This window comes from Planococcus citri, chromosome 3 (genome assembly GCF_950023065.1).
Source record: "Planococcus citri chromosome 3, ihPlaCitr1.1, whole genome shotgun sequence".
Classification (NCBI taxonomy): domain Eukaryota; kingdom Metazoa; phylum Arthropoda; class Insecta; order Hemiptera; family Pseudococcidae; genus Planococcus; species Planococcus citri.
The window spans coordinates 5,827,294-5,854,839 of NC_088679.1; the positions used below are offsets into that span (position 1 = coordinate 5,827,294).

General features: G+C 35.5%; 1 protein-coding gene and 1 long non-coding RNA gene across 2 annotated transcripts in view; one reads left to right on the forward strand and one right to left on the reverse strand.

Moving 5' to 3' along the window:
* Positions 1-27,546, forward strand: part of LOC135841868 (uncharacterized) — a 312,604-nt gene that overhangs the window by 226,069 nt on the left and 58,989 nt on the right. The window lies entirely within an intron of this gene.
* LOC135841257 (farnesyl pyrophosphate synthase-like) lies at positions 9,420-12,784 on the reverse strand. Its single transcript, XM_065358129.1, has 8 exons — positions 12,471-12,784; positions 11,388-11,532; positions 11,176-11,316; positions 10,862-11,062; positions 10,597-10,758; positions 10,370-10,447; positions 10,140-10,275; positions 9,420-10,056 (listed from the first exon to the last, which is right to left on the reverse strand). Exons 1-7 carry the CDS (start codon positions 12,599-12,601, stop codon positions 10,174-10,176), a joined length of 960 nt encoding a protein of 319 aa, XP_065214201.1. The 5' UTR covers positions 12,602-12,784; the 3' UTR covers positions 9,420-10,056; positions 10,140-10,173.

Below are 27,546 nucleotides of genomic sequence, written 5' to 3' on the forward strand. Positions count from 1 at the left end.
TTGAGCCGATTCTGGAGGGGACACCTCAAGAGTGGTTTTTTGACCAGCTTTTTTTCAAAATAAAAAAAATATCCAAAAATAAAAAAATTTCTCGTTTGTGAGGAATTTTTTGAAATTTGCGCAAATCGCTGTATTTTGTCATTAATTAACCACACGAGAGCGAATTTCGCCATTTCCAGCCTTTCTTGGGCCTCCCCTTGATTGTTGGATATTTTTACTATGCATATGAAAAAAGCTGGTCAAAAACCCACTCTTGAAGTGTCCGCTCCAGAATAAGCTCAAATGTGGATAAATTCGTTAAACAGGTCGAGTATAACACAAAACTCGATTTTTAGCTGCTCAACTTCATATTCACGCCTTCTGGAGCGAATGGAAAATTCTGGAGAAATTTCAAAATCGCACTGGAGGCTCCAGAATGGCTGGAAATGGCGGAACTCGGCCTCAGGGGGTTTGTTGTGTTCGAAATACAGCGATTCGCGCAAATTTCGAAAATTTCCTCGCAAACGGTAAAATTTTGATTTTTTGGATTTCTTATAATGAAAAAAAACTGGTGAAAAAACCACTCTTGAGGTGTCCCTCCCGAAACCGACTCAAATGTGGATAAACTTGATAAACAGATCGAGTATAACACACAACTCGATTTTTAGATGTCCAAATTCATATTCACGCCTTCTGGAGCAAATTCAAAATTCTGGAGAAATTGAAAAATAGCGCTGGAGGCTCCAGAATGGCTGAAAATGTCGAAGTTTGGATTTGGGGGGGATAATATCAGTTTTGGGACTTATTTTGAACATTTTTACTGATCAAGTACGTACTTTTCAAAAAAAAAGCATAAATCACCAAAATAGTCAATTTTGGATTTTCAAAAATTTGCCAAAAATCGAAAAATGAACTTGGACAGCTGAAAATTTGGATTTGGGGGTTTTAGAACATGCTCTTTCCAAAAATCGTGGTCCCGTTCAAAACGGAGGCGGACATCTCAAGAGGTTCCCTTGTAAGAAATGAAAAAATGCTCACAAGGAAACTTTATTTTATATGCTTACAAGTTTCCTAAATCTATAAACCAAATTTTTAGCTGCTGAAGTTGATTTTTCGATTTTTAGGGAATTTTTGAAAATGGCAAAAGTAGCCACTGGTAGCCTATTGAATTATTAATTTTATACAAAAAAATTGAATAAATAGAGATGAAAAGGCAAGTAATAATCGCTTGCAATTTTCCCTGGAATTTCGTCAGTGTAACTGGGGTTCCCAAAATGTAATTAAAATGTCAAACACCTGATTATTTTATTCATTATAAGTTCACTCTGACAGTGTAATTTTCAAAAAGTAACGAACCAATTTGTATGAAATCTTCAGGGTACCTACAGCTACCTACTTACGTATTTTGGTATAAATTTTATACGTACAACATAATTATCAAAAGGAGACTACAATTTTTCAAATTGGTATACGAATCAACTCAATTTCGCATTTGCCCCTGCTTGGGGTATTTGCAAAATTTAGGGCAACTTTTTTGGGAAATTGCCTTTATTCATTTTTTGAGAAATATATTTTTTATATTGAGAATGTATTCGAAATATTTTCAATTTTTTCCACATCGTTTCGTGCAATTTCTTTTATTTTCTGGTGAAAATTGTCTCCTGATTTAATTTGTGTCTCGAGGGAAGAGCAATTTAGATTAGGGTGGATTGTTCGAAAAAGTCACCACATTTTGGCCTAATTCAGCTCAGTAGGTAACCTTCACTTTGAGTTGAAAGTCACTCAGAAAACATTTTAGTAGCTCCGTAGGTGCCCTTAGAGAGGAGGAATAGGCTCTCAAAGAGGAGATACTTTCAACAAAATCGTGTTTTTTCTCTCCTGTCGCTACTCAACTTGCTTATTCTGTTTTGAAAATTTTGAATTGTGCCAGTGATCATTATTGCCAATTTCAAAAATTCGAGAAAAATAGCCAAAAACTTTGAAACTTTTTCGATTTTTTGAAATTTTCAAGAGTAATTAATGAATTGGCAACATCGAGTTCCCTCCAAAATATTTCGCCAGTTTCAAGAGTGATGTATTTCAATGTTTTATGGATTAATCAATGCGAAATATTGGAGAAGAACAAAATTTTCAAATCCTCGGTAGAACCCTAAAAATCCCAAAGCAGGTTGGGTAGTGACAGGAGTGAAATTTCTTATACGTACTTTCCAAAGTAGACCCATTGCAAATATTTCGCATTAATCAAGCCAATAAATTGTGAAAATGTAGATAATATCATTTTTGTAACTGGGGAAACATTTTGGAAGAGAATGGTGCTAATTTTTGGGTTCTTATCACCAATTTCAAACAAATTGGGAAAACAGCCAAACACTTCTGTAAGGCCATAGGGTGATAAGTAGAGGAGTTTTTCAAAAATTCTCTTTTTCTGCATCTGAATTAATTTTCTAAATTAGTAGTTTTTTGAAACACATACTCCCTTCTCCCACCCTTTGAAAAATGTTCACCCTGTTTTAGGTAGGTAGATGAGTAAGTATTTCTAGAGGGTGCCTAGAAATATAGTGTACCCCTAAAAAAGTTTTCTGCTAAATATTTTGGTTGGTCACAGTGAATGATAATAATGATAGCACATGATTGGTTGTACCCGTACAACAATTGTCGACATCGACATTTACATCCACTACGTTTTTTTCCAACATGATGATAGAAAAGTGACCAATAAGTTATTTAATAGGAATCTTCTGTCAGTCGACATGTTGATGTAAAATTTTGATGCTTGAAATTTACATCCACAACTATGTCGACCGTGCTTAAAAGCTCAGTAAACATTTGAAAAGATGATCTTTGTTTGAAGGGAGAAAAATTTTTTAATGGCCTTGATAAAATTATTCACTTTTCCATAGTTTGGAGTTGTCGATGTTATGTCGATGTGAAAGTCGATCATCCACAAATACATCGACACTAACATCGATCAAATTTTCATAGATTTCTCAAATTTGAAAAATTAAGTTGATATTGTGGATGTATTTGTTGATGTCAAAATTCACATCAACATTAACATTGACATGTCATCAACATGAAAATGTATTAGTTTAGTACTCTTAGATAACCTACTGCACCTTTCAGTATAAAGAGTTTAATGTTCAATTATACTGAATATGGACTTTCTGTCTGTACTTCTCGGAGGTGGCCTCTGCGTCGATGCTGCTTTCGCTTTCAGCATGAGCAATGGCCACCTAAATGTGTAAGAGAAGATTATTTTTGGAAAAAATTTTCAATTTTGAAACTAAAATTTAACAATTTTGCATAGCTGGAGGTCGACGTAAATTTCGATGCCAATGTCGATCCATCCACATCTGTCTCATTTGGACTCCACATGTCGATGTAAATTTCAACCCTGTGTCAAGCCAATTGTTGATATAAATGCCGATCAACATTGGTCAACAATTACATCAACAATTGGCTCGACACAGAGTCAAAATTCACATCGACATGTGGCATCCAAAAGTGACGGATGTGGATGGGTCGACATTCACATCGAAATTAGCATGGTCATTGTTGTATGGGTAGGACTCGAGAGATAACATTCCACCAATCATATGCATCTATGTATTTCACGTTGCTAACCTATATTTTTAATGAAAAACTTTCTTTGGGGTTCACAATATTTCTGGGCACCCTGTGTCCTTCTGTTTATACCTACACCAGTTTTCCTTCTTTCTACCTAGTTTTCCTTCATCAGTCTGGTGAAGACTGCTGTAGGTTTTATGATTGGGAAGATGAGATCAGATGAGAGTTTAGCTTCATGATGCAGCTCAATTTTGATGTACGCTGTCACACATACTACAACTGTGATGTCATAGTAGGACTTACATCCTTCCTTACATTCTTTATTATCTGGCTGGTGTCTGGTTCTGCTGCAGTTATACTCTGGCTGTTTGGACCACACATTGATAGGTGTTCACGTCCATGAGTGTCTCGTGGGATACGTGTATCTTTGTGCCAAATTAGCGGCTGATCTGCAACAGGGGCCTTCAGGGTGCTGGAACTCACCATGCATCTATTCCATCTCAAATATTTGACAACTTGTTGATTTACCTGTTAATGTACAGCAAACTAGGACAAATACAAGAGTGCCTTGCCTAACCAAGCCTGTGAATCTACCTTGTGCTACATATATATTACTATTTTAAGTTGCGTATATTTACCATGCCTGAAACTAGTATATGTTGAAGTGTTTCAGATAAGTACTATTTTTATTTAGGTAATATGGTGCAATGGTGTCCTTCGTAGCAGTACCAACAATCTTTCCCCTTCTGCTTGGAGGCAAGACACCACTGGTTGGTAGCCACTGAGTGGGGCCCCTGCTCCTGACCATCTCTGCTGGGAACCAGATCAGGATTCATGCAGGCTCCTTTCCGTCTTAATTTAAGATTGTATGTTTTTATATTTGTTTTTAAAAAAATGAATGTGGAAATGTATTAATCTGTCAGGGACGTGTGATGTGGGGCTTGTAGTGATGGTGTGAATTGCTTTTTTCAGAGAGGTGTGTGTGGGGTGGGGAGTGCAAAGTTTTGTGAGAGATCTTAGTAGGTATCTTACATTTGCCAGGGTCACTTGTTTGAAGCTTGCTTCAACTACACCCCTTCCACAAAAAAAAAACATATTTTCTTATTCATTTTTGCAACTTTGGATTTTTGAAATGAAATGTTTTTTCACTATCTACGATTGATGAAAATTCGTTCTCCAATTCAATACAAACCTCTGATAACCTAATTTCATTATTTAGGTACATATACCTAGCTAATTTGAAACCTTGAGCAAATTTTGATCATCTTACATACATTTTCTGGACTCTAAAGCATCAAATGAGAAAATCCTAAACAAATGTTCAATTTCCACGTTAGCCCTGCAAAGTTGAACGAAATAAAAAAATTAAATATGCAATAGGATTTTTATTAAGATGTTTAATTTCTGTGTTATCCAATTTTAAAAATGCATCAAACAAACAAACAAAACTTCCCTTATCCGTCTAATAGAATAGGTAAATATTGGTCGTACTGCACGGAGCCTTCATGAGATGGAAAAAAAAATAATAAGAGAAATTTATCAAAATTCTTCAATTCCTGCATTGCAATGATTCCTCATAATAAAAAACTCGCTTCGCCTTTCAAGAAAACCCAGGCCCCCCAAAGAACATTTTTCTTAAGTACTTATAAGTGCTTCCCTTCTCAAAACAAATCTTTGAACATTTTTTTAAATTACATATGCAGAAAATTTTTGAAAATATTCATCCACCCATGTTTCATAAAGTTTTTCACTGTTTGGAGGGCTGGTTGGTGAAAATGGGGTTCAACATTGAGAAATTGGTTTCTTAGAATCCAAGTTAGACATGAGAGTACCAGTTTTCTGCAATGTAGAACATGTCTGATAAAGGCTTTCGGAAGCTAACATCGTCGATTTGATTTATAAAATGCAAAATACCACGCGACATTGTTTCAATATACTCTAAATATTTCCCTTTCAAATCCAGTTGATGATATATTTCGACAATAGCTTCAATACATTCTGGATCTTTTTTACCGTAGCAGTCCTATGGGCAAAGAAATGAATTCATTAGAAAGTTCATCGAGTTGTGAATGAAAGAAATATTTTTCAAAATACTTAATAACTCACGTGTAGAATTTCTTTTTGAGCGTAGTTGCAATGCTCAAGTGCTGTCAAGATGAACCAACTGAGTTTGCCATTTTTGATGTCTTCGTATAGTACTTTACCGCTAGTTTCATCAAATACATCGTTATAATCATTCTAGGTAATCAAAACAATACAACATCGACGTCTTATGTATTTGGAAAATGATATAGGGTGGTCATTCAAGTACCTACCTAATTAGATAGGTCCGATGAAACTCACCTGAATTATCGAATATTTACCAAATGCTGTGAATAGTTTTTCCAAGTCTTCCACTATGTGATCGTATTTTATACCTGCCTGAATAATTTTTGCATAACTTGATAAATAAAATCATAGGGCAAGAACTTTCGTATGTAAATGAAACTAACCATATTCATCGCTGGCAATATTGGCAATTTGAATGCGTTGCTCGCATTCAGAGCAACACGAATTATGTCGTAGGTTTCCCACGCGAAGTATTTTTTGTTTTTACCTAAGATATCGATACTTTTGCATTCCAGGGTGAATACATTTTCAACTGCCCAATATGCCTGTACAAATTTTGAAAAAAAAATAGGATGAAGTAGAGCGAATTGTATTTAAATCTTTTGAGTAGGTATACCTCACCTCGGTGAAGATGTCGAGGCATGGCACAAAGTAAGGTTCATTTATGAAAAAAGTTTTCAAAATGATTTGAACACCAGTGCTCATCATTAATGCATGACGAGAAGCTTCCTCTACGCCGACTTTTTTATACCATGCTGGTTTCATCCTCCTTGTTTCGGATTTATCGAGGATATCGTCCAGTATCAGGAGGGAAGACGTCAACTGAAAATATGAAAGGTACCTACATATTGGATTTCGTGATGAATTGATGATTGAGATGTGAGAGTCGAGTTTGAAGATTACATAATCCTTTTTCAATTGAATAAAAGTTTTGTACTTATTACCAACCATCAGAGGAAGGTAACCCAAAATCCAAGAACGCAAAATGAACTCATCAGTTAGTTTTGATTTTGGTGTGAAGCTTTGGCACGCGTTTAAAAATAATTTCATCCGACTGTAATTTCCACCAGTGACGTTGTGTTCTATAATCTGTGAAAAAATTAGTGTAAATCTGACTCAAAAGTGGAAAATTGTGATTCAAATAAGTGCATACTTAGTCAACACGTACTTCTTCATTTTTGACGCAAATAATTGAAGATCCGAAACAAATATTTTTATCTGAAAGGACTTTCTTGACAATATTGTGCGCTACTTTGAATTTTGATTCATCGTCGTGACACGTGCGGATGTTTTTCAATTGTTCGTTGAAAATTCTAGAATTTCAGAAATGGTTGAATTTGAAAGTGGCAAGTCTGGATACAATTCAGGTACTGGTACACGTATAAACATTGTTGCTCAGTTTCCCCTTGACAAAACGGTCTTTACAACCCATCAACTCGGATTTAGTTCATAAAATTATTAAAAAGTTCCAGAATGGAATGGTCCATTCTTGAAAAACAAATAACTCAAATGCAATTCATCTACCCTAATTGATTTTGAATGTCAAACTCATGACTGGTTACAGTTTTTAGCTGCCAAAGAGTGATTCGAACATTCTGAAGGAAATCCAAATCGACTAGAAAATGTTCACAATCGATTTGGCGGATCAATAACTTCAGCATAAAAATCGATTTTTAGATTATTATTTCAATACTCTTCTACTCTTTTGGTGAAAAATTAATTCACGAATGGGCTATTTCTGCCGTTTTCTAAAATTCGCAAGAAATAAAAAAATCAACTTTGGCTCGATGTATTTAAAAAATCATAAATTTAATATTCAATATGAAGCTAGCAGTTATCTATACTCACTTACCTGTCTGCAATACTTGAATTTGTGGTCAGAGGAACCACATTAATGTGTAAACTTCTCAATTGAATAATCGACACATTTCCAAGTTTTCCGAAATAGTTCTTCAAATTTAACGAACGTATTAGAGTAGCCATCTGAATGAAATGTAATTCTACCGCAAAGAATTTGAAAATTCAAAAGAAAATTAATCCCACCACCGAGGATCTGGACTATACGTGAATGTAAAAATAAATCATTAAAATGAGCGACCTGTTCAACACTTGAGGCAAATTTCAATACTAAGTACGAGTGTTTGTCCATGATGCCAATTAGGTACTTAGTATATGTATATAAATATTCGTTGGTCGCATAGATTGAAATCACACGCTATATCATATTTCAAAAAATCAAAAAAAAAAAAAAAAAAATAGACGAAAACTTATTTTCATGTACTCGAGCTAGTTTGTTGAGTAAATTACAAGTTTTATTACGTTGGCTGTTAGCCAATTGTTTTCAAATTTTAATTTGTACCCAAATTCAAGAGCCCGAAGTGGTTTATTCAAGGGTATCTCCTAATCTACAATCGAACTGTTTCAACTGTTGGTGATGACTTTGTATTTGATCAATGTGCAGTGGCATTTTTAAGGCAGCTGCATCAATGATAGAAAAATCACCGTTATAGGTACTTTTTTAGATGCATGTCTTTATTCGTTGGGATGGATCGCTCAAAAAGAAGTGGGAGGATTTTGCCTTGATTCAACAGACACCTTTATTTTTACTTGAAAGTCACTCAGAAAATTTCTCAGCCCTGGAGGTGCCCTGGGAGGAGATACATGGGCCATCAAAGAGGAGGAATTTTTGATAAAATCGTGTTTTTTTTTCGTTCCTGTCTCTACCCAACCAGTTTCGAGAAAAATGTTCTGGTCTCAGATGAATGCATTTGAGATTCTGTGTCGATCTATGCCATTATCGTCAAATTCCAAGACCACTTTCAGGGTTCTACTGAGCGATCAAAAATTTTCAAATCACTTATTTTTAAGTGAATTCGTGCTTTGAAAATTTTCCCTTCGCAAAGATTTCGCATTAATGAAGCCAAACTGTGAAATGATATCATTTGTTCATTTCTGTAACTAGGAAAGTATTTTGAAACGCAATGATGCAAATTTTTACAGAACAATCTCCCTTACTTATATCTCACGCTCGCAAGGTACTCCTAAAAATACCTCCAGAACAGGCAAGTTTTGTTCCAGGAAGAGAACAAGAGAACAAATCCTCAATTTGTCAGACAATTGAAAAGGCTTGAGAATTCAACAAAACCATCTACCTTTGCTTCATCAATTATGAAAAAGCCTTTCGATGGCTTGGTTTAAAAAACACGTAAGTCCAGGTTTTTCAAAAATGCTTTTATTGTGGTTTCTTTAGTGAAAAAAAAGAGGAATCTGACGCTGAATACGAATATGACGTCAGATTTTTGATTGGACCTCATCCATGGCCCACAGCACCTTCCCAAAGGGGGTAAAAGTTCAAAAAAGTGTTTCGTTCGTGCGACACATGAAATAGTACGTTTTTTGTGACGCTAAATACGAATATGACGTCAGATTTTTGATTGGACCCCATCCACTGCCCCCAGCACCTCCCCAAAGGGGGTAAAAGTTCAAAAAAGTGTTTCGTTCGTGCGACACCTGAAATAGTATGTTTTTTGTGACGCTAAATACGAATATGACGTCAGATTTTTGATTGGACAAGTCGCTGCGATCCGTGTGTAACACCTTCAGGGTGAATTTTTCACTTATTAAAAATAATAAAAAAATGGAAAATCAAAATAACTCGCCATCCTGTTTGCTTTGCAGCTAATTTTTTTTAACCATGAACCATCGTCGATATATGATGTCCAAGCTGGACAAGTCGCCTGGATTCGCTTGTGACACCCAAGGAATGATTTTTTTACTCGTAAAAAATGAAGTCATTTTTAATAGTTTTTGGTTTGCACAAAAATTCATAGAACAAATCATTGAAAATTATTGTAGGTACCTTATAGCTACCTACCTATTTAATTAAATCATCAAACATTTTTTAAAATCACATGCAGAAAATCTTCGAGAATGTTCATTTACCCATGTTTTATTTCTTCATTTTCTTCTATTTTTTCTGGTGTTTCACTGTTTGGAGGGCTAGTTGGTGAAAATGGAATTACATAGGTAGAGATTTAGTAGGTACCTAAGTTTACTTATTCTGAAAATTGCTCAATAGGTCATTTTGCTTTTTGCTACGAGTGCTGCGAGTTGATACGAATTTGGTCAAATTATTGCCTACTCGCAATTTGAAAAATTCTGCATTTCCATTGTAGGCCTTTGTAACACTTGACAATGAGAATTAGGGTACCAATTTTCTACAATGTAAAACATGTCTAATAAAGGCTTTTGGAAGCTAACATCGTCGATTTCATTTATAAACTGCGAAATGTCACGAGACATTGTTTCCAGATACTTGAAATATTTCCATTTCAAATCCAGTTGCTGGTATATTTCGACGACAGCTTCAATACATTCACGATCGTTTTTACCATAACAGTCCTATGGGCAGAGAAATTAATTCATTGAAAAATTTATCGACATGGTAGTATATTTTTCAAATACCTATATACTTAATCACTTACATGTAGGATTTCTTTTTGAGTGTAGTTGCAATGCTCAAGTGCTGTCAAGATGAACCAACTGAGTTTGCCATTTTTGATGTCTTCGTAAAGTATGTACTTTACCGCTAGTTTCATCAAATACATCGTTATAATCATTCTAGGTAATCAAAACAATACAACATCGACGTCTTATGTATGTATTTGCAAAATGATGGTCATTCAAGTAAATAGATAGGTCCGATGCAACTCACCTGAATTATCGAATATTTACCAAATGCTGCGAATAGTTTTTCCAAATCTTCTGCTACGTGATCGTATTTTATGCCTGCCTGTATAATTTTTTATTACTTATGTTATTACTTTAGAGGTAGGTATAATATGTGTGATTACCTGATTATTTATGAATAATTAATTACTTGAGGCATTACTTCCTGGTAAATTTAATTATAGGGTAAGAATTTTCGTAAATGAAACTCACCATATTCATCGCTGGTAATATTGGTAATTTGAATGCATTGCTCGCATTCAGAGCAACACGAATTATGTCGTAGGTTTCCCATGTGAAGTATTCTTTGTTTTTACCTAACATATCGATTCTGTTGCATTCCAGTGTGGCTACATTTTCAACTGCCCAATATGCCTGTGCAAATTTGAAAAAAAAATGAGCGAATGAGTGGGTAGGTAGATCAAAAAAGCTGAAATTAATAAATTAACTAAGTGGATATACGAGTATGTATACCGACCTCTGTGAAGATGTCGAGGCATGACAAAAAATAAGGTTCATTAATGAAAAAGGTTTTCAAAATCATCTGAACACCAGTGCTCATCATTAATGCATGAAGAGAGGCTTCCTCTACGCCGACTTTTTTATACCATGCTGGTTTCATCCTTCTGGTTTCGGATTTGTCAAATATATCGTCCAGTATCAGGAGAGAAGACGTGAGCTAAAAATAAGAAAGGTGTATTGGATTGCGTGACGATTAAGATATGAGATTCGAGTTTGAAGATTACATAATTCTTATTTTTCAATTGAATATATCAGGTCTGTATTACCTACCATCAAAGGAAGGTAACCCAAAATCCAAGAACGCAAAATGAACTCGTCAGTCAGTTTGGATTTTGGTGTGAAGTTTTGGCACGCGTTTAAAAATAATTTCATTCGACTGTATTTTCCTCCAGTAACGTTGTGTTCTATAATCTGTGAAAAAATTAGTGTAAATCTTACTGTAAAGTGGCGAATCGCGATTCATATACACAGTCTACACGTACTTCTTCGTTTTTGTCACAAATAATCGAAGATCCAAAACAAATATTTTTATCTGATAGAACTTTCTTGACAATATTATGCGCTACTCTGAATTTTGATTCATCGTCCTCACATTTTCGGATGTTTTTCAATTGTTCGTTGAAAATTCTAGAATTGCAAAAATTTCACGAGGTCATGGTTGAATTTGAATGTGGCAAGCCTGAATACAAATCAGGTAGGTACATGTAAACATTGTTGCTCGTTTTTCGATTCGGTTTAAATTTGATTCACTGAAAGAGCGTGCCACCGAGATCTTGGAACCAAATTTTAAGCTTTTGAAGTATAATTTGAATAATTCTCTGATTTTTGAACATTTTCGAAAATGGTGGAAATGAGGTGTTTGTATATCGAATCAATTAGGACAAGTGAATCGCAAATCTGACTGGTTGAAAAATATGTGACCAAGTAGGTATTTTTCATACTAAATGGAAGTGTAAAATGTTTAAAAAGTTACAGAACGGTCCGTTTTTGAAAAACAAATAACTCAAATGCAATTCACCTGCTCTAACTGATTCTGAATGTCAAACTCATGACAGGTTAAAGTTTTCAGCTGCCAAAGTTAGCTACAGCGCCCTCTGGAGTAATTCGAAGGTCCTAAAGGAAATCTAAATGGACTGGAAAATGTTCACAATCGATTTGGCGGATCAACTTTGGCACAAAAATCGATTTTCAGATTTTTATTTCAAATATTCTACTCTTTTGGTAAAAAATTAATTTACGAATAAGCTGTTCATGTCATTTTTAAAAATTCGCCAAAAATAATGAAATCAACTTCGGCAGCTAAAAATTTGGTTCTCATGTTTGGGTGACATACTTTTTCAGTAAGTCAAATTTCAGCTGAATTAGAGAAGACGGACTGCAAAAGTTTCCTTTGTGAGGATTAGTGTTGTGTTTTTTTCATATAAAGCAACGTTTGAGCAGAAAAAGAAAATTGATTGCATTTTTGAATTCATGTGTTTTTCAGGTAGCCTAGATGTATGTAAAAATAAAAACATATTATATTTAATAATTAATGAAGCTAGCAGCAGTTATCTATATCAACTTACCTGCCTGCAATACTTGAATTTGTGGTCAGAGGAATCACGTTAATGTGTAAATTTTTCAATTGAATAATCGACACGTTTCCAAATTTTCCGAAATGGTATTTCAAATTCAACGAACGTATTAAAGTAGCCATCTGAATCAAATATATGTACCTAGTACTTCTATTGCAAAGAATTTGAAAATTCAAAAGAAAATAAATCCAACCGCCGAGTACCTTGGCAATACTTGCATGTAAAAATAAATAAAAAATGAGCGACTTGTTCAGCACTTGGCGCGAATTTCAATACTAAATATGTATGTACCTACATATTTGTTCGTAATGCCAATTAGGTACATACTTAGTACATATTTATTCTTTTTTAGATACGGGCTCATGAAATTTTCAACTTTTTGATTTTATTACAAAGCATATATTTGAAAATTGATATTATTATTTTGAATGCTGCAATGATGAATAATTTTAAATAAATTAAAAAGTGAATTTATTCGGGTATGCAATATGTACAATGTACATACTATGAATATAGGCACTTGAAAAAAAAACTCATTGTCAGTTAAAATTTTGGTATAAATTGTGCAATTTTTTTCAACTCTTTAATGCATAAATTTTAACCTTTTTTTGAAAAAAAATTTGGCAAATTAATAATTCATTGTCAGTTAAAATTTTGGTATAAATTGTGCAATTTTTTCAACTCTTTAATGCATAAATTTTAACCTTTTTTTGAAAAAAAATTTGGCAAATTTGTATTATGCAAATTAATGTTTTTTATGAAATAAATATATGTATGAAAAATGAATCTAAAATTGAGTAAATTGTGACCAATTGGTCCATTATCGGCCCATCAGTGGCCATTTTTTTTATCTGTGATCAACGTGTGCATTAAAGAGTGGAAAAAATCAATTTTTTTTCGCCAAAATACTCGATGAGAAATGTTCAATTTTTCATAAGGTGCTTCCAGGAGAGATGCAGCACTTTTTTCAATCGCGAATTATTTTTTCTCTAATTAACCTTAGACGATGGTAATAGGATCAACCGAAAGTTAGGTATCCATGAGTACCTACTCGAGTTGATGATAGGGACATATTTTATGACTATGAGTATTTTCATTTTCAAATTATGCGGTATCTCTCAAAAAAAAAAAAAAAAAAAAAATGGGAGAGATTCCGCAATTAAATCGCATAAGAAAATCTTACCCTTTCCATACTTTGAGGTCTCATTTCAATATCTTGCTTCTGAGCCAAAAAAATAATTTTTCAAAAAACATTTAAAAAAATTTTTTTTTTCCAAATGAAAATCGCGAATGTTTGAAAACTATATATTAATGGTAACGCTACCAAAAGTGGATAAGATACTAAGTAGGTAGTAAGGAATCTATTTTTACTTAATTAAGTTTTTTTGATGAAACACAATCTGAGGTATAGGAAATGCGGAATCTCTCCCACTTCGGTGTCTCACCCCGAAGCACCTAACTTGTTCAATTAATTTTATTTTTTCTTTGAAATTTTTTGTACAGGTTTATGGTGCAAGGTCCTTCAAAACACACCATAAAAAACGATCTGATTTCGGATATATCTACAAAATGTGCGTCGATTTTTTCCCCACAGATCGCGTCATATTCTCGTGCCCTTGAATGAGAAACGTGTTTCTCTTTGAAAAATTCTTGACCACCAATAGTAACATACTTCATCTACAGTTATTTTTATATGCATGTTGGTAATATTCGGCCGCAGTCTTTGGAAATCAAAAGTAGATATATATTTATTAAATTCCAGTTGCATTTTTGTACCAAAGCATCATCTTTGGTACTTTTTAAAATCAAGAACAATACCTAACCGATCTCGAGCGTGAATCCACAGACGCACACCAGAAATAATCAGCACGAGCCCGGACATCGCGAATCAATCACGCACGCTAATGACTCAACTCAACCATCGTAACGAATCATTTTCATGAATGGCACGAATGCATTTTAAATACCTGTTCGGAATGAATTAAAAACTTACGCCAATGTCTGAATACTTCAGACACTAATACAGCCTAACCATCTCGCATATTCAAAATAGGTACATACACATCTTCCTATACTCATATAGCTGCTGCTGCGTCGTCTTAGTCGTCTATATTGATGTTTATCATGCTCTCGTATAAGATTATCGCATCTAATCCTCGGCACAATTACACTTCCATGTTACATAAGCTACTCGGGCGTCATTTGCTGATTATGACGATACATTGTAACATTTTTTTTCCTCCATTGATAAAAACAAATCTCATAGCTCGCAGCTCTTGGCTTAGTACGTCATAAGACTAGATATAGGCCTATCGTCATTCTCATTCAATAAAATGTATTTGCGAATATCTAACTCTCTTTTTAATTACGTCGACGTGGCGCTCGCTGGCGCTACATAAAGAGTCACATCCGTCATTCCAACGAACCATCGACTACGTGATTTTCCGGCCGAATTAGAAAACCGCACACTCGAGGTGTCGTATACTTTAATTATTTATCTCGTTGGCGTCATCATAGCTTGTATGTACCTATCGTTTTCGTCTCTTTAAATCCAGCAGACTTGATAAAATCAGTCATCGTTAAACGATAATATTCAATTTATGAGAAACCGTAGGTATAAATTTACCAATTAAGAATAAAAATAACGAACAGCGTGTATAAAAAAAACGCAATATGCGGGTACTTACCTACCACGTTAAAAAAAATCCATTTCACGCTCGTTTGAGACTAACAATACCCATCAATTTGGTATGGTAACGAGCATATTATAATACCGCATCTTCTTATGTGTGTTTACAGCACCACAGTTTGTTAAAATTATGCAATGTTATGGCAACGAACGTAAGTAAATTGGCCAATTTTACGTATTTTTTTCCTTTTCCTTTCATCGTATGTAAGTTATACGTGTGGTAGAAAAGATAGGTATGATGGAGAGACGAGGGATGTGTTTTGAAAAATTTCAAGAATAGAGAAATTGAACAGAAAAATGCCAGAAATAATAGCTTACTCAGACTATTTGAAAAAAATTCGATTTTCGGATAAAAAATTTTCTAAAACTTTTGCCCTCGATTCGCTCGGGTCTTTCAAGATGCTACTTTCGAGACCAGTTAAATTATTCGTTCGCGAACGAATTGAATTCAATTTTTGAATGATAGGATCGGAACTGTAGAAGTTTTGTCATTCATTATGTCACTTATGCGTAATTCGAGTTTTTAGAAATTCACTCGTTCACGAACGATTTTTCTCCCCTCTGAGCAAATCGTTCGCGAACGAATCATCCACAATTTTCATGGGTAATAGATTGACAACATTTTCGCTCTTGTTCTATCTGTATTGTCTAATTTTATTTTTACGTGATTCAGTCGTTCTCGAATGATTCGCCGTTTCTGAGCTAGCCGTTCGCGAACGAATCACCCCCATTTTTTGTTGATTCCAATAATTTTTATGACGCACAGTGGGCTGTGAGCACCCTCAAAACGCCTGTAATTCAAAAACTTTCAGTGAACCCTAAAACAATGGTACATACAATGATATCCTCCCTTATGTTTTTGGGGCCGGCCGCAGAATACGAATTTGAAAATATTTTTTTGAAGGGGTGAGGGGGTGAGGGGGTTGACAAATTCAAAATTTGGCAATAATGATGTGTGATATGTCGAAATGTATGTTTTTGAGGGTGTAGATCACGAATCTGACAATATTTTTTGCATAGGGGTGAACGGTGGGGGATAAAGGGGGTAAAAACGGTTAAAAATTCAAAATTTGACTATAATGATGTGATGTGTGATATGTCGAAATGTACCAAGAATGAATAATTCAACTGCAAGTAAGTACTTTTCATCAATTTACTGGATTTTAGTTTTTGCCAACTGCCAACTCAGCTGCATAAATTGGAATAGAACAAATTTTCGCACGTAGATGCATGCGAAATTCCAGTGGACTGGTAATACTTGAGATGGTGTATTTCAAGATTTCAATTGTCATTTTTGACCGAAAGTGACCCAATGACCTCCACAGTCAGTTGTAGTGAAAAATCATAGTGAATTTTGTTAAAATGTTGCAAATTTTTTCTTACTGGGACTTTGACGGCTCCCCAACAGAAAATTCTTCATCCCCCACCCTTCACCCCTGCTACACTCTCGAAAAAGTACATTTTGACATATCACACATCATTATAGTCAAATTTTGAATTGTTCACCCTTTTCACCCCCTTCATTCCCCACCATTCACCCCTACGAAAAAAATATTGTCAGATTCGTGATCTGCACCCTCAAAAACATACATTTCGACATATCACACATTATTATGGTCAAATTTTGAATTTTTCACTCCCTTCATCCCCCAATATTCACCCCTACGAAAAAAATATTGTCAGATTCGTGATCTGCACCCTCGAAAACATACATTTCGACATATCACACATTATTATGGTAAAATTTTGAATTTTTCACCCCCTTCATCCCCCACTATTCACCCCTACGAAAAAAATATTGTCAAATTCGTATTCTGCGATCCCAAAAACATACATTTCGAAATATCACACATCATTATTGCCAAATTTTGAATTTTTCACCCCCTCACCCCTACAAAAAAAATATTGTCAAATTCGTAGCAAATCGTTCGTGAACGAATTGGAATCAATTTTTGATGATAGAATTAAAACAGTCAAGTTTTGTCATTGTCATTTGCACATAATTCGATTTTCCATTGATTCATTCGTTCGCGATCGATTTTTTTCCCCGAGCAAATTGTTCGCGAACGAATTGGAATCAATTTTTGATGATAGGATTAAAACAGTCAAGTTTCGTCATTGTCATTTGCACATAATTCCGTTTTCCATTGATTCATTCGTTCGCGAACGATTTTTTTCCCTAGCAAATTGTTCGCGAACGAATTGGAATCAATTTTTGATGATAGGATTAAAATAGTCAAGTGAGTCAAGTTTCGTCATTGTCATTTGCACATAATTCCGTTTTCCATTGATTCATTCGTTCGCGAACGATTTTTTCCCCTAGCAAATCGTTCGCGAACGAATTGGAATCAATTTTTGACGATAAGATTAAAACAGTCAGGTTTCGTCATTGTCATTTGCACGTATGTAATTCGATTTTCCATTGATTCATTCGTTCGCGAACGATTCTTTCCTCCGAGAAAATCATTCGCGAACGAACTGGGGCCAGTTTTTACTTTTTAATGATAGGATTAAAACAGTCAAGTTTTGTCATTGTCATTTGCACTTGATTCGATTTTCCATTGATTCATTCGTTCGCGAACGATTCTTTTTCTCCGGGCAAATCGTTCACGAGCCACTCACTCGTGATTTTAATTTTTAATTGACGAATTGAAGACCTGATTTGATTTACGACTGATTCAGTCGTTCTCGAATGATTCATAATTTCAGAGCGAATCGTTCGCAGAGTTTCTCAGTCAAAAATTATTTATCTTCGATTTCCTTATTGATCGATGAATTTGAAAAAGGTGGAAATTTTCTGTGCCCAAACATTAGATGTCATTTATAGCGGAGTTTCGCTCGTTTTCGAATTTCGAATGATTTGTTGATTCTGAGCAATTCGTTCGCGAACGAATTTAGGCCAGTTTTCAGTGATAGGACCACAACTATTGAGTTTCGTCATGTCGTCTCATCGCCTGTAGCTAATTAATTTTTGAGTGATACATTCGTTCCCTATAGAGTCATTTTGTGTCGCCTTGTCGTGTATCACCTACAATTTCATTTCCGAGAGTGATCCAGATGTTGGCTAGATTTTCTAAAATCAGTCTAAAAATGTGAACAAATTCAACTGAAAATTGGTGGAGTGAGCAATGTCGAAGTTTTGTCAGATTTTGCGATGATTGATTGCTTACCCTAAACTTTACTCAAAGTTTCAACCAATTTGTATAAAATTATTTTAAAATTCACGAAAATTTGCATAAAAATAATTAAAAATCTAAAAAAAAAACAAAAAAAAAAAAAACTCAAAGTTTGGCATTGTTTTATTCAATGCCTCAGATGTTTTACAAATTTTTTCTCTATTTTCAACAATTTTTCTTCAATTGTACTGAAAATTGAGAACTGATGATGAAGAAATGGAAAACTTGAAACGAAATAGAAAATTAAAAGTGAAATCAAAAACAGTGATAATGAATTCAAAATTTAAAATAAATAAAATAAAAAATTGAAAAAAAAGATCAAAGAATATGAAAACAAAACCGAAAAAAAAACAAAAATCTGGATAAAGAACCTAACACATGCAATTTTGAAGACCAAATAAAATCAAGAACTGGAAATAAAAGTCGAAAAAAACACTTTTTGATTGCTCAAGTGTTTGGGCAACAATTGCAACATCACTGTAAAAATACCGAAGAAAGGTATTTTTAAAAATATATTATAATCTTGGGCTTCACTTTCAGAATTTAAAAAACAAAAAAAACAAAACAAAATTTTAAAAAAATTGATGTGGTTTTTATGAATATTTGAAAGCGTGAAAGTCATACATTTCGTGTTCATTGAGAGGAAGAGGGGAAGAGGGAAAGAGGTAAATTCAAACTTATAAAAATTTATCAAATTTTAAATGACGTCGGAAATTTAACATGCTAGGAGGAAAAATGATCGGATGTGATCAAGTTTGAGCAGATGTAATACGATCGAATCCCGAATTGATCAAATTGAATCGGGAAAATTTCGACATCATATCAAAATAATGATCCGATTAAACAGATCTGTTCGTATGTAAACAGGCCCAATCAGATCTTCTCTATTTGAATTTGATCAGATTCAGATGTAAACAAACCTAATCCAATCAAAACGTTGATCCGATCAGATCAGGTCAGCCTTGGTCTGATCAAATTAGACGCAGGAAATTTCCGGATCAGATCCAATCCTTTTAGGACTATAGGATGGTGTTACTTTTTCGAATGCTGTATCCTCACTTGAAAACTTTTCCGTTGGTTAAGATGCTTACGTCTCATTTTATGATAAAAGGAAGACATTTGATCAAAAGATTCATGCAACAATAAATCTACTTACTCACATGTTTTTAATAAAGAGATCAGGGGAAAAAGTTGAGCTGAAAATTGCTGTAACTGTGTTCCTGAAAGCATTATAGTCCGGCATATGACAATAGGAGTAATCGTACCCCCCCCCCCGCCGATCCTCCGAGACAACTTTTTTCTTAAAGGGGACATCCTAAGGAACATTTTAAAGCAAACTTGCCAAAAAAAAAAGTTGGCCTTACTTACAAAATGGCGGCCATTTTGATTGACAGGTCAGCCGAAATCGCAGATTTTGCGTTTTAACATAGGACTTGCACGAACTTTTTCAAACTTTACAAAGGTAGATCGAAAGATCATGCAAAAATTCATCACCTGTCAAAATTTCAAGTGCTAAAGTGCGTTTTTCAATATTTGGTGAATTTTTGAAAATCGAATTTAGGCCAAAAATGAAGGAAAAAATCAAAATTTTACCAAATTGACCAAGAAAGCTGAAATTTGGGATATAGGTACCCTATTTTCGACATGCCAAATCGATCGGAAACGGTTTCAACCCGTTTTGAGCAGTTCTGGAGCATCCAGCAGATTTTTGAAACTCGAAATTCCCACAAAAGTCCATCAAATTGGAGTTGTAAAGCTGAAATTTATTCTAAAAACTAATTTCAATACGCTACGAAGTACTGCAGGTGAATTTCAAGTCGTTTTGGATCCTCCAGCGACTTTTTGAAAATTCCTGAAGCCTCCAGCAGATTTTTGAAACTTTAAATTTTCACAAAATTTCATCAAATGGAGATGGAAATCTGAAATCTACTCTTCACTCCAATTTTAACACCCTCTGAAGACGACTTCAAGTAGGCACAAGTAATTTTAGGGCCTCCAGTGACTTTTTTTTTGAAAATTACTGGAGCCACAAGCAGATTTTTGAAACTTTAAATTTTCACAAAATTTCATCAAATGGAGATGGAAATCTGAAATTTACTCCACGCTCCAATTTTAACACCCTCTGAAGACGACTTCAGGTGGGTTCAAGTCATTTTAGAGCCTCCAGCAACTTTTTTGAAAATTACTGGAGCTTCCAGTAGATTTTTGAAACTTGAAATTTCCCCAACATTAATTTATCAAATGGGGTTGGCAAGCTGAAATTTACTTCGCAGACTGCATGGTGGTTTCAAATGGTTTTGAAGCTTCCAGCTACTTTTAAGAAATTTCAATTTTCCAACAAAACGTCATACAACCTTTCAAAAAGTTGTTGGAGGCTCCAAAATGACTTGAAATTCACCAGCAATCAACTTCGTAGCGTATTGAAATTAGTTTGCAGAATGAATTTCGACTCTTCATCTTGGTTTGATGATATTTTGGGGAAATTTCAAGCTTCAAAAATCTTCTGGAGGCTCCAGTAATTTTCAAAAACAGTCGCAGGAGTCCCTAATATTACTTGTGCCCACCTGAAGTCGTCTTCAGAGCGTGTTAAAATTGGAGTGAAGAGTAAATTTCAGATTTCCATCTCGATTTGATGATATTTTGTGAAAATTTAAAGTTTCAAAAATCTGCTGGAGGCTACAGGAATTTTTAAAAAGTCGCTGGAGGATCCAAAACGACTTGAAATTCACCCGCAGTACTTCGTAGCGTATTGAAATTAGTTTTTAGAATAAATTTTAGCTTTACAACTCCAATTTGATGGAATTTTGTGGGAATTTCGAGTTTCAAAAATCTGCTGGAGGCTCCAGAACTGCTCAAAACGGGTTGAAACCGTTTCCAATCGATTCGACATGTCGAAAATAGGGTATATCCCAAATTTCAGCTTTCTTGGTCAATTTGGTAAAATTTTGATTTTTTCCTTAATTTTTGGCCTAAATTCGATTTTCAAAAATTCACCAAATATCGAAAAACGCACTTTAGCACTTGAAATTTGGACAGGTGATAAATTTTTGCATAATCTTTCGATCTACCTTTGTAAAGTTTGAAAAAGTTCGTGCAAGTCCTATGTTAAAACGCAAAATCTGCGATTTCGGCTGACCTGTCAATCAAAATGGCCACCATTTTGTAAGTAAGGTCAACTTTTTTTCTGGCAAGTTTGCTTTAAAATGTTCCTTAGGATGTCCCCTTTAAGAAAAAAGTTGTCTCGGAGGATCGGCGGGGGGGGGGGGGTGGTGCAATTACTCCTATTGTCATATGCCGGACTATTAGAGCTAATTTTCATCTTTGAGGCGACCGAAAATTTTACGAAAATGGAATCACTTTTCCCCTCTGCCAGCAATTAGTAATCCAATCAATCATTCGCGTACATTATCTTCAGCGCGTACTTTGTCAAATCGACGAGACGTATTGCATTAACGCAGATAGAGAAACGTAACGATTAATATTCGATAACGTTAAGTAATCGAGTACCTAATACTTATTCGTACATATATCGATAAAAATGAAGGCAAGGAACGGCGTAGTCGTCAATGTCGTTCAACACCCCCACATTCGATAACCGCAGATCCATTAACCGTTATACAGATCCACATGTAGGTCCGCTAGTTCTTCGTGTTTCCCCTATATTGAGGAGATAGACTTTTTACCATTTTTCTTCTTTCACCACCCATCGTCGCAGTCTAGGTCGTACGGTACGTAATGGGTAGAAAGTATAATTTCTTTTCAGATCAAATTGCAGATAATAACACGGAATCGGATTTAATAGGAGACCACGCCACCTACATGAATAGGGTACCAAGTGCAAATACATCTAGGTATGCGAGTACCTACGTCTTTATAATACATACATACATACGTAGGTACGTTAACAGAGCACAGAACTCACGCACACATAGAGACCCACAGTCGAATCAAATGCACGAGGTGAAAGTATTTATCATTCTGTATCCTTTTACTTTCTTTCGCACTGGCTGTTCTGTTGTTCCTACAGACACACACACGTATAAGTATAGCTTAGCTATACCGCATTCGCAGACCAGATTCGATAAATTTGCATTTTATCAGCAGATTAAAACTGAACTCTCATAATAAGAGAGTCTCAGTCTAGCCGTGCACATAATACCGGCCGAAAATAAAAATATCAGTTGTTTTACTCGTATACGAGTAGATCCTCCGCAGCACGTGTTTCCCTCCACTCTATCGAGAGTTTCTTTACCATTAGACGAGCTTATGTGTACTTATATGTATGTACGTACGTCCAGCTTGATCAGTTAGGTTAATCCTTTTGATTTATTTGCTCACGCGTACACTACAAATGAAGAAAGTAGTACCTATGTAGCTTGTATGTACTTGAGAGAGAGAGAAAGAGAGATAAGCTTATTAGTAAATTAATTAGATTTCATGTCGTTTACATCCGTTATGGAAGTGATCGCGGAAAAAGTACTTAAAATCTGGTTATACTCGTAAGAGCGACGTCGACGTCCGCGTCCGCCAACCACACGCATACTCTCACACCTCCTGAGTCTGTGTCACATTCGGTGTATTTGTTTACTATAACTTGCTATAAATGAACGAGTCAACTCTCCTCACCTTGCCACATCTCGCTTCTGTTTAACCAACCATTAGATAGGCCTACCTGGCGCTGTTTTTAATTCCTTTTTTAGGCCGACAGCATCCACGATCGACGCACGACTTGCTTACGATGATATTTAAGTAAACACTTATCTCGCCGCCTGCTTGATTTACACGCTCCGTTTACTGCAAAATTTCGAGCCACTAGGTACCTAACGTATTCCATGTTGTTAATTTTTCTTCCTGTTGTCAAAATACCTAGGTACGTATCGCGTGATACCGAACCAGGATTCCAAAAAAGTATTTCTCGTAGAGTGATTTCTCTCGCGATAGCGATTTTTATAGCGCGCAGTGTCATTCCAATTCTACGTAATGAAAGCCAACAAGGTCGAGTCGCTGATTATTATTCAACCTACGTACGACGTACGCCGCATGTACAGGTACACGTACCGGAAAAGTAACGTTCTTTTATTAAAAAATTTCGCCGATAAATACGAATAAATCATCTCGCACCGCGTGAATTTCTACGAGTTTCGTTTTGATCATCTGCGATTGGGTCGTATAGGTACTATTCGTATAAGTTTAGCGGATTGCCGTATTTAAATACGATACGAATGACCGGTTCAAAGGGTTAAAAATATCCTAATTTAATAACTGTAGTGTATTTTTGTCCGTTAGTGGGCATTGGACAAGGTCTCTGGATGGTTCAGGTCTCGAAAGCCAGCTGAAAAGGTTCAACGATCTTGCGATGAGATCGCGAAATTATACAGATATCTTGTTCATCTGTGATAAGTAACAATAATTTTTCCAACACCATCACGTCGAACTGCATAGTGCATCACAAACAAATAATTATTGCTATAATATAATTGGAAATATCGCGCTTAGCCCCTTGGGAGAAGGTTTCCTACTCCTCAAAAGTTCAAAACATTACTACGTGAGCTAGTAGTCCGGCATATGACAATAGTAGTAATTGCACCCCCCCCCCCGCCGATCCTCTGGGAAAACTTTTTTCTTAAAGGGGACATCCTAAGGAACATTTTAAAGCAAACTTGCCAAAAAAAAAGGTTGGCCTTACTTACAAAATGGCGGCCATTTTGATTGACAGGTCAGCCGAAATCGCAGATTTTGCGTTTTAACATAGGACTTGCACGAACTTTTTCAAACTTTACAAAAGTAGATCGAAAGATCATGCAAAAATTTATCACCTGTCAAAATTTCAAGTGCTAAGGTGCGTTTTTCGATTTTTGGTGAATTTTTGAAAATCAAATTTAGGCCAAAAATAAGGGGAAAAACCAAAATTTTACCAAATTGACCAAGAAAGCTGAAATTTGGGATATACCCTATTTTCGACATGCCATATCGATCGGAAACGGTATCAACTCGTTTTGAGCAGTTCTGGAGCCTCCAGCAGATTTTTGAAACTCGAAATTTCCAGTTGTAAACCTAAAAGAAGGAGGGTCATTTTGGCCATTTTCGTGCCCCTCGCTACTTCGAGACTTGGATGGCCTTTTCTTATAGGGGATGGTCCCTATTATTAATATCAGGTGATATTTTCCCAGGGGAACCCATAGGGGGGCTGTGGGGTGGCCCCAAAGTCAAAAATTTCAAAAATTTTTAGAACCACTGCTCGAAAATGTAAAAAATTAAAAGTAGCGAATATATGTTGCTTTAAGGGTAAGCAATGTAGCACGTAACGCTTTTTTCATTTTTGACCTTTTTGGGGGTTGTGGTGGGGGTATTTCTATTTTTGAAAATTTTGGAACCCCCTTTTTTGACCCTTCCCGTCGAGCCACCCTAATGCCCTTTTCATGGTTTATTGCTACTAGTAGTAAGTTCAATTGATATCATTTGCAACCCCCTCATCAACTTGGCTCATATCGAAAAATTCAATTTTTGACTTTTTTTTGAGGTCCATATTTTGGGAAACCATGAAAAGCTATCGAGGTCCGGTTTGCGGCAAATATGTTGCATTTTACTTCTTAATCGACTGGCATGCTTGAATTTTTATTTCAAGTCAATTTTTGACCTCATTGTTGCAGATTACTTTGGGGGGTGGCGAACTTTGAGAACCCCTGAAAAAAGTTCTAAAGTGAATTTTTTCAAACTTTGAGCTGAAATGGTCTTAAATACATGTGTTTAACCAATATAATATGCGAATGCGATATTTTAATACAATTTAGTCATTTTGGCTAATTTTATCAAAAAAATAGTGTTTTAACAACAGGCATAGCATTTCCGGCAAAAGTTAAATTAAAGACATTTTTACAGGAAAAATTAATATCAAACCGATCTTTCGCAGATATTGTTCACAGAGGTCCCCTCAACAACCTACTAAAAGTCCTGGCCCCTACGGGGTCCGGAGCCCCCTCAAAGGGGGGTGGACTCTCCCCTGAAATCAGTTTTTCGCCATTTTCTCCCCCGCATTGCATTTTAGCGAAAAATATGTAGCTAGATAAAAGAATTTACGTCGAATTTCCGATATAATGATGTATCAACTTCCCTTGTATGTTCAAGGGGGGCGGAACTGCAACCATTCAAATTAGGGGGGTTCTCTGAAAAATACATAAAAGCTATAGGCGCCTAAGAGGGGTGAAATGGTCACCGAAATCGTTCGAGTTGATATTAGCATGGAAGGTAGGTACCATTGAGAAACTTCCGCGTGGAAAGTTTTAGATCCACACCCCTCCCCTTTTTGGAGAGCCCCCCTTTTCTGAAACTTCAATAACACTTCTCTCAGCCCCATTCCAACCAATTTTGAAAATTTTTCAGTATGTTATGTACATATATCCTTATTAGGTATCACCACAAAAATTTTCAACCCCCTCCCCTCATATTTACCCTTCAAAATGATGTAAAAATGTGTTGTAGGGAGGGTTGGGGGTAAAATGGGAATTTTAGGGAAAATAACTAAGAATTAATGAGTAGGGTATAGTTTTCTTATGATTCGATACCGCTGAGCACGAATATGACGTCAGATTTTTTGCTACACTCATCCACAGAGAACTTGGCTGCCTCAATTTTTATTATTGTTAAAAAGCATAACATATTAAGTTGAAATACGCCATTTTGAAGGGTAAGTACATATAAGGAGAGGGGGTTGAAAATTTTTGTGGGGATACCTAATAAGGATATACATAACATACTGAAAAATTTTCAAAATCGGTTGGAATGGGGCTGAGAAAAGTGTTATTAAAGTTTCAGAACTTTTGCCGGAAATGCTATGCCTGTTGTTAAAACACTATTTTTTTTGATAAAATTAGCCAAAATGACTAAATTGTATTAAAATATCGCATTCGCATATTATATTGGTTAAACACATGTATTTAAGACCATTTCAGCTCAAAGTTTGAAAAAATTCACTTTAGAACTTTTTTCAGGGGTTCTCAAAGTTCGCCACCCCCAAAAGTAATCTGCAACAATGAGGTCAAAAATTGACTTGAAATAAAAATTCAAGCATGCCAGTCGATTAAGAAGTAAAATGCAACATATTTGCCGCAAACCGGACCTCGATAGCTTTTCATGGTTTCCCAAAATATGGACCTCAAAAAAAAGTCAAAAATTGAATTTTTCGATATGAGCCAAGTTGATGAGGGGGTTGCAAATGATATCAATTGAACTTACTACTAGTAGCAATAAACCATGAAAAGGGCATTAGGGTGGCTCGACGGGAAGGGTCAAAAAAGGGGGTTCCAAAATTTTCAAAAATAGAAATACCCCCACCACAACCCCCAAAAAGGTCAAAAATGAAAAAAGCGTTACGTGCTGCATTGCTTACCCTTAAAGCAACATATATTCGCTACTTTTAATTTTTTACATTTTCGAGAAGTGGTTCTGAAAATTTTTGAAATTTTTGACTTTGGGGCCACCCCACAGCCCCCCTATGGGTTCCCCTGGGAAAATATCACCTGATATTAATAATAGGGACCATCCCCTATAAGAAAAGGCCATCCAAGTCTCGAAGTAGCGAGGGGCACGAAAATGGCCAAAATGACCCTCCTTCTTTATTCTAAAAACTAATTTCAATACGCTACGAAGTACTGCAGGCGAATTTCAAGTCGTTTTGGAGCCTCCAGCGACTTTTTGAAAATTCCTGAAACCTCCAGTAGATTTTTGAAACTTTAAATTTTCACAAAATTTCATCAAATGGAGATGGAAAGCTGAAATTTACTCTACACTCTAATGTTAACACTCTCTGAAGACGACTTCAGGTGGGTTCAAGTCATTTTAGAGCCTCCAACGACTTTCTTGAAAATTACTGGAGCCACCAGTAGATTTTTGAAACTTGAAATTTCCCCAAAATTTCATCAAACCAAGATGGAGAGTCGAAATTCATTCTGCAAACTAATTTCAATACACTACGAAGTTGACTGCTGGTGAATTTCAAGTTGTTTTGGAGCTTCCAGCAACTTTTTGAAAGGTTGTATGACGTTTTTTTGGAAAATTGAAATTTCCAAAAAGTAGCTGGAAGCTTCAAAACCATTTGAAACCACCATGTAGCCTGCGAAGTAACTTTCAGCTTGGCAACTCCATTTGATAAATTAATGTTGGGGAAATTTCAAGTTTCAAAAATATACTGGAGGCTCCAGTAATT